Genomic DNA, 12,658 nt, shown 5'->3' on the forward strand with positions numbered 1-12,658 from the left:
TTTTCTTTTCATTCTTCTTTAGTTTTTTTCAACCTTTTCTTGCTGAGTACAACAGGATGACAGAGAAAGTTTACAGTGTAATTTGTTGGTCACTTAAATGCACAGTTTAAAACTTACAGTTAAGGGAAGATGGCTTTTTTGATGAATATGTAAAAATGTTAGAATTCAACAGTTTTACGTTATTCTAAATTAATTTAATTTAAAAATTTGTAGCAAATTTGACTTTGGTTGGTGTTTTTTGCTTTATTTGTGTAGCAACTTTTTACACAGAATGTAATATAGTCATGACTAAATAGTGTGTGTTTTTGCTGTAGTAGATGTATTAACCATTGTAAACTATTAATTTCTCTAAGTCGATCGCTTTATTATTTGCTTTTTACCAGGATGATTTTAAATCCAACATTTATGCAAAATATTCTTATTTTCACAACTGGAAAACAGTTTTTGTGTCATGCATGGCTACCCATGTGTGTTCCTGAATCTACTTTAAATCTAAAAACTTATAATAAAAACATATGCAAATCTTGTTTTTATGACTTAATTATTATTTTTATAATATATTATTTTTTAATAATAAGTATTATAAATTATTATTTACTTGATTGAAGGGATGTAGCAAGTGAAAAATCCTTGAAATGCTTCTTACAGAGGGGACTACCTTCGATTATTAGAAAATATTTCTCTATTAAAGCAACTTTGAAGAGGGACATATCAGCTGCATATCAGTGGACGGTTTTGTTTTGACAGCTCCCCAAGCTGTTGCCAAGGATGCCCCAGAACACACACCCATGCATGCACACACAAAAACAGCCACATGCTTTTCCAAAGCTCTCAGCTGCTGCTTGCATCACCGACTATTGCGAGCGAGCTCCTGCTCTCGGTTTCCAGAGAAACGTAATGACTTGCCAATAATGCGCAAGAGCACACGAGCGTCCTCCATGTAATATGGTGAGCGAGAGGTCCCTGGGAGTGCCTACCCATTGTTTGCTTTAATTTCAAATTGCTCAAATGCTCCAGTCGACACTGGGCCCTGCACTAAAAGTGGGTGAGGGGATGAGGAAAAGGAAAGAAAGTGAATTGTGTGTGGCAGGGTAAAACCTATTAGTGCAGGGGAGAACAAAGAGGAGGAAGGAGAGAGCGGTACTTGTAGAAGAGCCAACAAAGATACTGAAAACACTGAAAATGGCAAATAATTTTTTTTAAGTCAGAGTATGTGTGAATCATGTCAAAATGCTCATGAGGTTGTTAAAGAAGCTTTCAACAATGGAAAATCTCTTTGATTTAGGGTGTACTCTTGTCGAGTCCAGACAAAACTAAATATATATAAGATTTACAAAAAAAAGATTAGTCTGAAATTTGACAGATATTTGAGATACAGGCCAGGCTCTGGACATTAAGGTGATGACCCCCCCCCCCCCCCCCACCCCCATCCATTAAATTGCTTTGTTCAAACATTTATGTACAACATAAAGTCTCATCAAAATGATAAATAAAATATAATTTAAGAGCAGACAATTTGACAGTTTAATCGAAAAAATGAAGTCCACACAGTAAATCTCATGTGAGGTAATAAAAAAAAAATTAAAAAAATCATGTTGACAAAAACTAAATCTCCACAGTTGAAAACAACACAAATTGGGTAGTTTTTAACCAAACTCAATTAAGGAACTAACTTTTTGCTGGTTTGTTTTAATTCAGGAAAAATAAAAACTCAGGGGAAAAAACAAAATATGGGTTGAAATGAAACCACTATGAACCAAAAAACTTGTGTTGCTCTAAAAAATAACCCCAAAAATATACCTTAACATAATTAACCAAACGATTGGGTTGAAGTGAGAACCCAAGCGTTTTAAAAGTGATCTCTGCTCTGTAGATGAAGTGAAGAATATGTATAATTTCTCAGTTTTGATTATACGTTTTGCATAAAAATAAGTGAGACAACAGTTACCAATTGTCAATTGACCAATCTACTATTGCACAAATATTCTGCTCAACCTTTTTTTTTTATTTCAAATCAAAAGAGATGAAAAGACTAAGTCAAGAATTAATTTAAAAACCATATTAAAACTTACAGCGTTGCAGCATGCAAACTCTATGAAAACCTAGGAACTAAATAGGGAACTTATTACACCATATTTAAGTATTTAGTGTTGAATTTCCCACTTTTTTTCAAATGTTGCAACAAGAAAATATCTCTTTTGTTGTGTATGTTTAAGTGTTCGGTGGATTCACAATACAACAGAAGTTTCTCGTAGAAACATGGCTGTGTATAAATAAAGAACAAAAGCACACAAAAAACCAAAATATCTACATTTCCTCAAAATAGGAGATTTCTATGCCACCAGCAGGCAATTCTTGCTTATTGTATTTGAATTCTGCCAAAGTTCTTCATCTTGTTCCATTTTCTAAAATAAGATAAGGAGAGAATTTTTATGCTTGTGCGCATACAAATGTGTGTGTTTGTGTGTGTGTGGTGTGTCCAAGCAAAGCAAAACCCCACTGCAGTCTGACAGGAATGTTTTCACAGACTGAGCTCATAAACCTTAACAAATGAGCACTAATAGAACTTTTATTTTCAAACAATTGAAACAGATCTCATCAGTTTTACTTTGGAAGATTAACAGGGAAGATATTAACATAAAAAAACAACTCCAAAGCCCCTGCATACATCTATGAATTCATAAACTTTGTGCGCTGCAGGAGTTTGAATATGGCAGCAAGTTCTGCCTCATGTTTTTCATCTTTTGTGACCTTATGCCTCATTAAATTTGACTGAGCCTGATATTAATTTAAGAAGTAATTATGGGCTGTAAAGGACTTTATAGTTAGCTTTTGTAGGCAAGGGTTCTGTCTGGAAAGGGCTGTGATTCACCTATGTCATATATTTTTTTAAAGAACTATAGACATGTTGGGGGGAAAAATATTGGGAAACACAAAAAAACCTGCTCTTAATCAGAGCTGCTGGAGTGCTGCTGAGTAAAAAAAAAAAAGTTGCACACAACAAACAGTCATCGTTTTCCTGATTACAGCTCATCCAGACCCCTTGGTGTGGAGCTTAATCATGCTCTCTTCTTCAGAGCGCAGAGGCCGAGGCAAAAATACAAACACTTCCAACACAGTGGGGTGAAAGGTGAAGAGAGCCCTCCCCCACCACTGTCCGCACATACTTCAGGCTCAGATTGCATGTAAAACCGCATTCTCCCGTGGTAGTGGGGGGTGGAGAGGAATTCATTGTTTTGGCATGGGGCAGTGGGTTTGTGTCATAAAGAGCCTGTGCTCCTACAAGTGCCCGCGCCTCCTTGACCAAGTGTCTTCATAAAACTCGATGCAAAACAAATGACTTGGAGCTGCAGGAGAAGCAGCAGCGCGTTTGGTCTGATGGTGATGGCTGAACACAGATCATCTAAAACACCAGATTCGCATAATCTGCACCGCAAGCTCTTGGAAACCTGTTAATTTAAAGTCACTTCCATTCATTCATAATCATGAAACATTGGTGCAGTTCGTGATTTATTCCAAGTTCCGTCGATTCCAACTAGACAGAAGCAGAAATACTCAACACTACGCGTTCATTTCTTATGTACTTTTTATCAGATTTTTTTCTTTCCATTTATTTACATAATTCAGGTTAATAATACAGTTTTAACACTCAGATTATTCAGAAATGTCGTCCTTTTCATTGATGCATTCTGTCTGTTTGTTTTTTGTTCATTTGAAATCCCAACAGTTGATCTTCAGTTCTGCAGATATACCAGATACCCGCGCGTGCGTTGGGCTCCCTCAGATGTATTCAGGACCAACTTCATCAGGGCTACAATCTGGAGATCTTTCCCCGATCACACCAACCCTCTGCGGGCTCTTGAGAAATCCACACCGCTCTTGACGTCTCTCTGTCGGCCACTCGCTCTCATTTCCTCCTCACCGGTCCAGGCCGGAATCCAGACGCATAGAGGCGGAGGAAGAGGGGGGTAAATGCCCCTCTGTGCCATTTGGTGAGCTGAAGGAGCTCCCTGCTCAGGAAGAACTGAACATTCATTTGGATACTCTGATTTTTGTCTTTAATCTATACAATTATAGCAATGGTTTCCTATTTTTGACACAAATGTTGGAGCGCGCACTGGGCGCGCTTTCACAACTTCTATTGAAACTTAATTCCGCTTTTGACGCGCTACAAGGCAAATATTTTTAAATATATTTGTTTTTTGTAAATTCTGCAACCACAGACCAACCAGAAGAGGATGGATCATATTTTAAGATTCCAAACGCATGAATATATTACAAATAAATTTATATAGAAATAAATGAAAGAATAGAATCAGAGGGAAATGAACAAAAATAAAATTTTGTTAGAACACACAAATGCGGGTCATCCAGACAGCAAAGACACGCGGCGGTCAGGAGATTGGATGAATGGAGCCTTTAGGGTCTGTTCCTTCGTGCTGCATCCCTGCACAGAGGCTCCAGGACATGCAGCTATCCCCCAGAGGGATCTGCTGCTGCCCCCCCCCCCCCACCACCACCACCCCCACCCCACCCACCTCCCGGCCACACACTCCAAACTCCTCTCCTTTCTTTGGTTTTGGCTGTCATATGGCGTCAGCACGTGAAGGCGATTTCCCCCCTCGCTCCACGTGCAGGTCCTACATGACGCATGTGCGCATTTCGGAATGTGGGTTAAATGACTCCCGAGCTGGTAGCGCTGCACTGCAGCCCGTTTTCAGTCACAGTTGCAAACAGTTGCAAGAAGGCGCACAGTTTGCACAAACGAGGAGAGCTTTTGCTGTGACAGGCCCGTATACTTTTAGGTTTCTGGTGCGTAAAAGCTGTTTTCTAGTAAGGCCGGAAACTATAGTTGTTTTTTTCCAAACAAACAAACAAACAAAAAACACTTAAAATAAATATATTTGGATAATTTATGGCATTCTATTGCATTCTGATGTTCGACAAGAGCCAGTTTTTAAACGCCCTCTACTGCAACGGTGATTTAGCTCCGTGTCTCGCGCGCACACGGGCGCGACGTTTATACCTGCACAGTATCGTGCTCGGTGCATCATCAAAGTTTGGGACCTAGTATTCAAAACGTGGGCGCATCTGAAAATAATTACAAGCTGGCTTGACGTGGAAATGAGCATGCCCAGTCTTGAGTTTGACCTCAGCGCTGCCGATAAGGAACGGGCCACGGGGGATTCTCGTGTTTGATATAGTAACAAAGACGGTAAGCAAAGGCGAGGAAGAGTAGAAGGAGATGTTACTCAGGGGAGAAACACAATAGTAAATCCGAGCAGAATATTGTGGCTTTAACAATTAATCCAAATATAAATAACCCGGAAAACCCGCTGGGTGGGGGCTTCAGATGCATCACCTCCACACACACAAAAAGCCTGCATCGTGGAGTGGATAAGGTGCTGCAACACTAAGATCTCGTGTGTTCACGTGCGTAGAAATACAACAAATCCGCATTCGTCACCAAAAATTGACTGAAATCAAATCATCTCCTAATTACACTAACCATAACTAATCATAATTTTCTTCAGGAAAGCGGCTTGGATATGCAGACAAAAGATTTAAAGAACAAATGTTCTAATATTTTACTTTAAGGGGACCAAATCAGAAATTGACAGAAGCGCAATCCTGACTTCAGCGCGTCTGTCCTCCGCCCTCGCCGTTTGTTTTAGCAGGTCTAGATAATATGCAGCAATTTAACAACAATTTTGCTGCCTCAGCATGACTCCTAAATTCACATGACCATTACAAAAGAGTCATCGGGTTGTTAATTTTGCATAAACACGGGCGCGTTTACTAGAAAAAAAACTGTTTTTGGTTTTTAAAACAAATGCCAAAATTTATTTATTTTTTCTTGAAAACACCTTATATTCTTATCAATGCAAAAAGTAAAACAAATTCAAAAGATTATGGCCATTATCTAATATATTTGTTGGGAAAAGCAGCTTGGAGAAAAGCAAAGCGCTTTAGGAGGCACACGATAAAATAAAGGAAGTTTACAAGAATGTAGTTTATTTTTGCAGCGTGTCTTTTTTGGAATAAACAGCAAAGAGAGTATACACAAATATACTGTAGTAGTTTTCACTATATGCTTATTCTTTCTGTAATTCAGCAAAAAATCTGTTTTTTTTCCTCTTCTGCTCCCTCCAATGAAACAACAGCGTTCCCCCTTTAGTACTGAATTGTAAAGTACTGTAATGGTGGGGTGTGAGAGGGGGTGGGGATGGATTATCCATTTTTATTGCATCACCTGTCAGCGGCGTCCAATGGGCGTTGACTCCGCCAGCATTAATTGATGAAGGTGTCTCCTCACTGGCCCACCTCCCCTCCCTGGTCATTTCATTTGCAGCTCCGCCAGCAGCAAAGAAAGCAGCTGCATTTTAGCTTTCATTCTGTTTCTCCCTGTCTCTGATTCTGTATCTCTCCCAGTCTTTCTCCCTCCTCCTCCACCTCCCCACCCTCTCACTCCCTCTCTCCCTCCCTCGTCTTTGCTATTTTACCCATCTGGCCGAAGCAGTGGTGTACACTTACCCCCTCGTCCTGCTGCCGAACAGAGAGGGGAGTGGAGCCAGTGGAGGCAGGTATCACGGCGGTCCCGTCGCATTCCTCCACCATGCTGGATCGGGGCGAGAGGCGAGGAGATGATGCTGCCGGCTCATTATCTGACGGCACCGTTTAAATTTGCATGCCAAACTTTGCGTTTTCATGACGCAGCAGCAGCAGCAGAGGGGTGAATGGATTAAAGGTATGAGCAGGATGCCTTGAGTTCAAGAGCCCCTACCATTCACCGTTACATCTATAGGCTGATCTGAGAGGGACTACATGGCTTCATAGATGCATAATGGGAGACTTGGAGTGTGGCTTTGAGGAAATGCAAGGAGTGAGATTGGGATACCTGCTCATCCAAGGGAAACAGATGTTTGCTTTGTCTCAGGTCTTCACCGACCTTCTGAAGAACATCCCTCGGACCACGGTGCACAAGCGCATGGACCACCTGAAGGTGAAAAAGCACCATTGCGACCTGGAGGAGCTGCGGAAGCTCAAAGCAATAAACTCCATCGCCTTCCATGCTGCTAAATGCACTCTCATATCGCGGGAGGATGTGGAGGCTCTGTACTTCTCCTGCAAGACGGAGCGGGTGCTGAAGTCTACCAAAAGAAAAGCTGCGTGTTCCCCCGAGGACGAGGATGCGTCCACGGGGCTCATCCGTGCGGACACCGAACTGTGGAAAGAAAAAGTTTGGTTCAGTTTGCACGGAGTCCCGGAGACCATCACGCTTCACAACAAACCCGACCAGAGGAGAGAGCTGACTCCTTGCCTTAGCGACTCTAAACTACCTCAATTTTACCACAAAGCCCACGAGAAGGATTACCGTTCGGGACTGAAGTCTAATCACAAACACTTTCAAAACTACGAAACTGAAAAATTGTCAGGGAGCCGCGTAAATCAGAGCCAAAAGCATGCGTTTTTCCGGAGCGCAGTGAGCCGGCAGCCGGTGGTGTTTCAGTCCGCCATAGCGCACTCCAAGCTCTATCGCTCTGCCGGCGACTTGCTCCACAAAAGGAGGAGGAGGCGTGAGGGGGGCGGCGGCAGGGACGGCGCAAGACACTCGTGGGGCAGGAGCAGACACTCGCAAGTTCCCTCCGTGCTGCTTTTCCAACCGAAATCCTCCGCGTCCTTCAGCGCGTTCCACCTCAGTCCGGATTTCTACGTGGGCTCGCGGCCTCACCAGCATCACCACCACCACCATCATCATCACCACCACCACCACCATCTCGAGTCAAGCTTTCCGGAGAGTTACAGCAGCGACTCAGAATCCAGCACCTACTCTGACAGGGCCTGCCCGGACTCGGACTTTGGCTCCGGTTTCTCCACTAGCAGCAACTCAGGGAGCTCCGAGGAAGAAGAGGAGGAAGATGACACGCCGTCAGAAAGTTCAGAGGTCAGCTCAGAGGATGACAGCTCTTCTCAGTCCGACTCCAGCTCGGTTTCGAGCCGGGTTTCTATGCAGAGCATCCGCTTTAGATGCGCTCGGGTGGGTTCTCTCGCCAAAAATCAGAGTTCTGTTAAAGCCCCTTTGGTCCTGCAGCCCACCTTTCACTACAGCCAGCAGCTACAGGAGCAGCAGCAGCGCAAGACTCATCATGCTGATCCACAAATAAATCCCTTAAAAAGTAGTGAAACCAGACCGGAAACGAGACCCCTGCAGACCTGCGGATTAACCTGCACTGTTTTGGACAGCTTTACGGCAGAACCCACAAATGAAAGGTGCGAGTTGGATCCAAATCAACCTGCAGATGACCTGCTCCTGTCTTCAGCAGGACAGGAGCGGCGAAAGGCCTCCCACTCTTCCCGCAAGGCACTGGGGCATACCGCATGGTGCCTCCCGGGACTGAGCACCCAGTCCGACTCTAATAAGCCCCAAAAATGTGTCGACAAAACCAGCAGCGTGAAAGAACCATCTCCCAACAAAAAGATTAAGGTCGAGTTGGATGAATCCACCGTGGCCCCCCATTTGGACAGTGGCAGAACAGCTGGGACACCCCCCTTTAACCTCTGCAATGTGAAAGTTAAAGTGGAGGAAAACTGTGACGAATATGAATATCAGAGCCAGACCACTGTGGTCAAATGTAAAAGAGATAAGACAGAGGGGGGGAATGGTCAGAGTCCCGCCATCAAACAAGGAGACTTTTTTAAAAGCGGGATTAAAGTCACTGAGAAAAGCCCTGATGTGGCCCCCAGGTCCCCCTGCGGTCCTCAGGAATGCAGGAGTAAGCAGGATTCCCCTTGTCTCGAGGAGGGGGAGCTCAAGAACAAAAGCTGCCGGGCTCCGGTGCAGGGGAACAAGAAACTCAAAGGTTTGAGGACGCATTCGAAGCAGAACCTTCTCGGAGCCAACAGGGCAGCTTCTTCCTCCTCTTCCTCTTCTTCACCTCGTCTCGCGGGCTGTGACGAGACATCAACGGAGGATTTACCGAGCAGACGCAAACGCAGCACTGTTGTATCACCCGCAAAAACTGCTTTCAGCCTGATGGCAAATTTCCCAACTCCTCCGTCGCTGATCGTTGGCAGCGACGGGGATTTGTGTCCTGCTTACTCCCTGAACTCGCTGAGGGGCCCCGGGCCTCCCCCTCCGTCCCACCCCGTGTGGAGGTGGCGGCCAGGCGGCCAGGTTCTCCCTCCCCCACTGCACGCTCACAGAACTAGGAAATACTGAGGTGCTTATGAAAGAAAACTAAAGCCAGAGTGCACCCCGACCCGCGCTCTGCCTTACACGGAAGTGAGCGCAGAGTGCGAGCAAAATGCTGATTTTCCCTTTCCTCTACAAATGATTTTTAAATCTCAGAATGGATTTACACTCTGCTTTGTTTTGAAGTGGGATGAGGGAAAGCCTCACAATCCTGTTCGGAGCTTCTGAACGCCCAAGAGACTGCGAGACTGAGGATTCAAAAATGTTATTTAAAAAGCAACCTTTTTTTGCTTCCCAATTATTATTATTATTTTTATTTTATTTTATTTTTTACATTTTATTTAGGTTCTTCTCAATGTATTTTATGTTTGAGTTTCATAGGTTTGGGTTTAAATTGTAATATTATTAAAAAAAGCTTTTTAAAATCTACATTTTAATAGGCAGGCTCTGTTTGACTTAGAAAAAAAAAATGTTTTTTGAAGTGGGAAAAGCAAGAGTTCCCAATTTGTGCCACGTGATGGTCTATATTTTTTAATTGATTTTTTTTCTATGGCAGGCAGATAATTATTTATATAGAATATTTTCATCCATTTATTTTTCTTGCATGTCCTATGGTGCTCTGATTTTTTTTTATTTTAATTTTTTTCTGCTGTGTTTTGCTAACATGTTAGGGGCATAAAGACGCTGCTCCAGACGCAACAAAGGCCTTATGTACACAGACAATCAAACGCGGGAATCCGTGCCTCTCTGGATCCTTGTCTCCTCCACCACGTTCAGTTTGTGCCCTGGATGCGTTTGGAGCGCGTAAAATATTCAATACATTGCAGAAACTGTTATGCCCGAACTGTGATTTGCTGCGAGTGAGGGGAGGGTGAGGGGAGGGAGGGGGACAAAAACAGCACGGAAAGTGCGTAAAGAAACACCTCGTAACCACTTTGGGTTTTACAAAAACAATACCACAAAGCACAGGAGAAGAGCTCGCATGCTTTGCACTTTGATACTGTTTTGTTTCAGCTTTGAGGGGTTTTAATGTGAAATGTATCTGAGGCGGAAGCTTAAAGATGAGACTGTGTAGCCAAATGGATTTCATTCGATTATTTGTTGTTTTGCTTTATTTTGAGGTTCATCCATTTGTAAGCTGCTGACAACTTTAAAAAAAATGCTACTTTTTGTTTGGTCTCTACAGCATCCCATCCCACCGTCAGGTTTTCTGGAATGTCCCTATTTGTTCAATGCATCCTGAATGTAAAGCGGCCCTGACCTGCTCCATGTTGTCTTTATCTCCAGCTCCAGTGTACATACCTTTAAATGAAGGGGTCGGAGCTGCAACAACATTCAGGCATTTTGAGCGCCTACGTCATTGGCAGTGCAGGAGGCGCCCTGCTAATTGGCATGCTTTTCTGTCAGCCACAAAGAGAGGCCCCAGCTTATGGTGAGCCAGATCACAACAAACTCAAAAGCCCCTGAATGATGTCAGCCTCCTCACAAGCACAGAGAATTGTAGAAACTATTGGGTTTGGGATTGTTTAGAAACAAAAAAAAGAGAGAATGGGGGAAATTAAATGCTAAAAAAAGTGCATTTTACTCTGCTTTTATGGTGTGGGTACTTGTTGTTCATGTAATTGCAGCCCTAAATCACCGTGAGCCTTATTTTTGAGGCTGGAACTCAAACTTGAACTTATGTAGGGTTTTTCTCAGCCTCTGGACGCTGTGGCACAAGCTCCTTTTCAAGCAGGGTAGCAGTAAAACGGAGGGGGTTGCATAGGGAGACATGGGGGAGGGGGGGGGGTTGCTGTGTTGCCAGAGCGAAGCTTTCAACCTTTAATCCGCATGTCAAAAGCAAATGCAGCCCTGCATAGGAAGAAGGGGGAACAGCCAGAAACCAGAAGCTGCCAGACTCGGCCTCCCCGGTGCAGCAGCCCCATTCTCACCCGGAGCTCACAAAGCCCGGACCAGGGAGAGAGTGGTCTGCTGGGGAGGCCCTTGCATCCTTAAGACAAATGGTTCTCTGACAGTGACACTATCAATGCAAACAATCGCATGGTGCAGCATCTAAGAGGCTTCATGCTCCTCACCACTGTCCCCCCATCCACTCCCCCTCTGCCCGGCCCTCCTCATTAATTCATTTATTTCCCTTTTTTTGTAAACAATACTTGAGGTCAGGTTTTTGACATGGATTTTGAAGTCACTGGTTGTTTATATGAAACTGAATATTTATTTTTGTGAATTTTACTGCAGTTTTTCTTGTATATTGATGTGTATGTTGAACTTTGGAGAGTTGCATTCAAAGGTGAAACTTGAAGGGTGGATTTTTGTTGTGAAGCACTTTCCCTCTCTTTTCTGATAATGGGACACTCATTAAACGGGAATAAGTGTAACCATCTTTCCCCTTGGTGTTGTTTCGTGTGATCATTTTTGGGGAGTTGTGTGGGGTCATACAGTGCAAAGTACAAAATTAAAAGGGGTCTTCAGGTTGTTTTTTGGCTTGAGATGTAGAGATTAAAGCAAATGAGATATCACTTTGCATTTTGTAAGAAAATCCGTTGTTCTCTCATCAGTTCTTCGACGAAGAATTCCTGTTTTGGGAAAAATGTGTAGAAAAGGCTCAGAAGCATGCAAGAAAAGATAAACCGCCCCTTTGCAGCAACTGCAACACTGCACAGGAGCTGCAAGACAAGCCTGTGTTGTAAAACACATACTTATACAAAGTGATTAAAAAACGCAACTCGCAGGTGGCTGCAATGAGAGCCCCAAAGCCTCCCGATCACCATAACCGTTCAAGAATCGCGCGTGCAGCACCTCCGAAAGAGTTTTGACCTGATCTGTCCTTGCGCCCTCGCATGTTTGAGGCGATGTTTCGCAGGTTACTGAGATTCAGAGTCACAAAATCCAGGTCAAACCTCCATGATTGATAAGGGGAACCACGACTTGCAGAGCTGTTTGGCCCCCGTGCAGACCGGTGCAGCTGCGGGAGCCTTAAGGGGCCACACTGGGAGAAAAGACTGCTGGCGATTCAGGGGTCAATTCCTGCGCGGATTTAGAACCAACAGACTGTTACTTCTACAGAATATCAACAAAATTTGCTCCTTCTTTTTTTCCCCAAGAATAAGCCAATTATGGGTTTAATAAAAAAATAAAAATAGAAAAAGTAACTCAGAAATCTTTACTTGCACGTGCGCAAAGTTTGGAAAACAAGGGTGAGCCATGCAGGCTGTTGGAGACGCTTTGAATTTATCTAAGAGACACAGATGAGCTGCAGTCAAAATGTGTTTATGCGGAATTTTAAAATGGTCGACGAAAAAATCGATCTGGAATATTTTTCAAATATGGCAGCACAATAGAAAAAAATGACGAAGCAAAAATATTTTCCATTAATTGTATTTTTTTTAAAAAAGCTCCCCGTTTCTGTCCCTTAAATCACACGCACGCACACACATTCTGGAGTCTGCACGTTGCACAGCCCGC

General features: G+C 43.5%; 1 protein-coding gene across 1 annotated transcript; it reads left to right on the top strand.

The window, feature by feature from the left end:
* The first annotated feature begins 5,310 nt into the window (after nucleotides 1-5,310).
* skida1 (SKI/DACH domain containing 1) lies at nucleotides 5,311-11,576 on the top strand. The gene has a single exon (XM_023950335.1). It carries the CDS (start codon nucleotides 6,845-6,847, stop codon nucleotides 9,218-9,220), a length of 2,376 nt encoding a protein of 791 aa, XP_023806103.1. The 5' UTR covers nucleotides 5,311-6,844; the 3' UTR covers nucleotides 9,221-11,576.
* The last annotated feature ends 1,082 nt before the right edge of the window (nucleotides 11,577-12,658 follow it).

The sequence above is a fragment of the Oryzias latipes genome, chromosome 20, assembly GCF_002234675.1.
Source record: "Oryzias latipes chromosome 20, ASM223467v1".
Lineage (NCBI taxonomy): Eukaryota > Metazoa > Chordata > Actinopteri > Beloniformes > Adrianichthyidae > Oryzias > Oryzias latipes.

Coding starts and splice junctions, on each gene's coding strand:
- skida1 (XM_023950335.1), top strand. CDS start 6,845: ATGGGAGACTTGGAGTGTGGCTTTGAGGAAATGCAAGGAGTGAGATTG.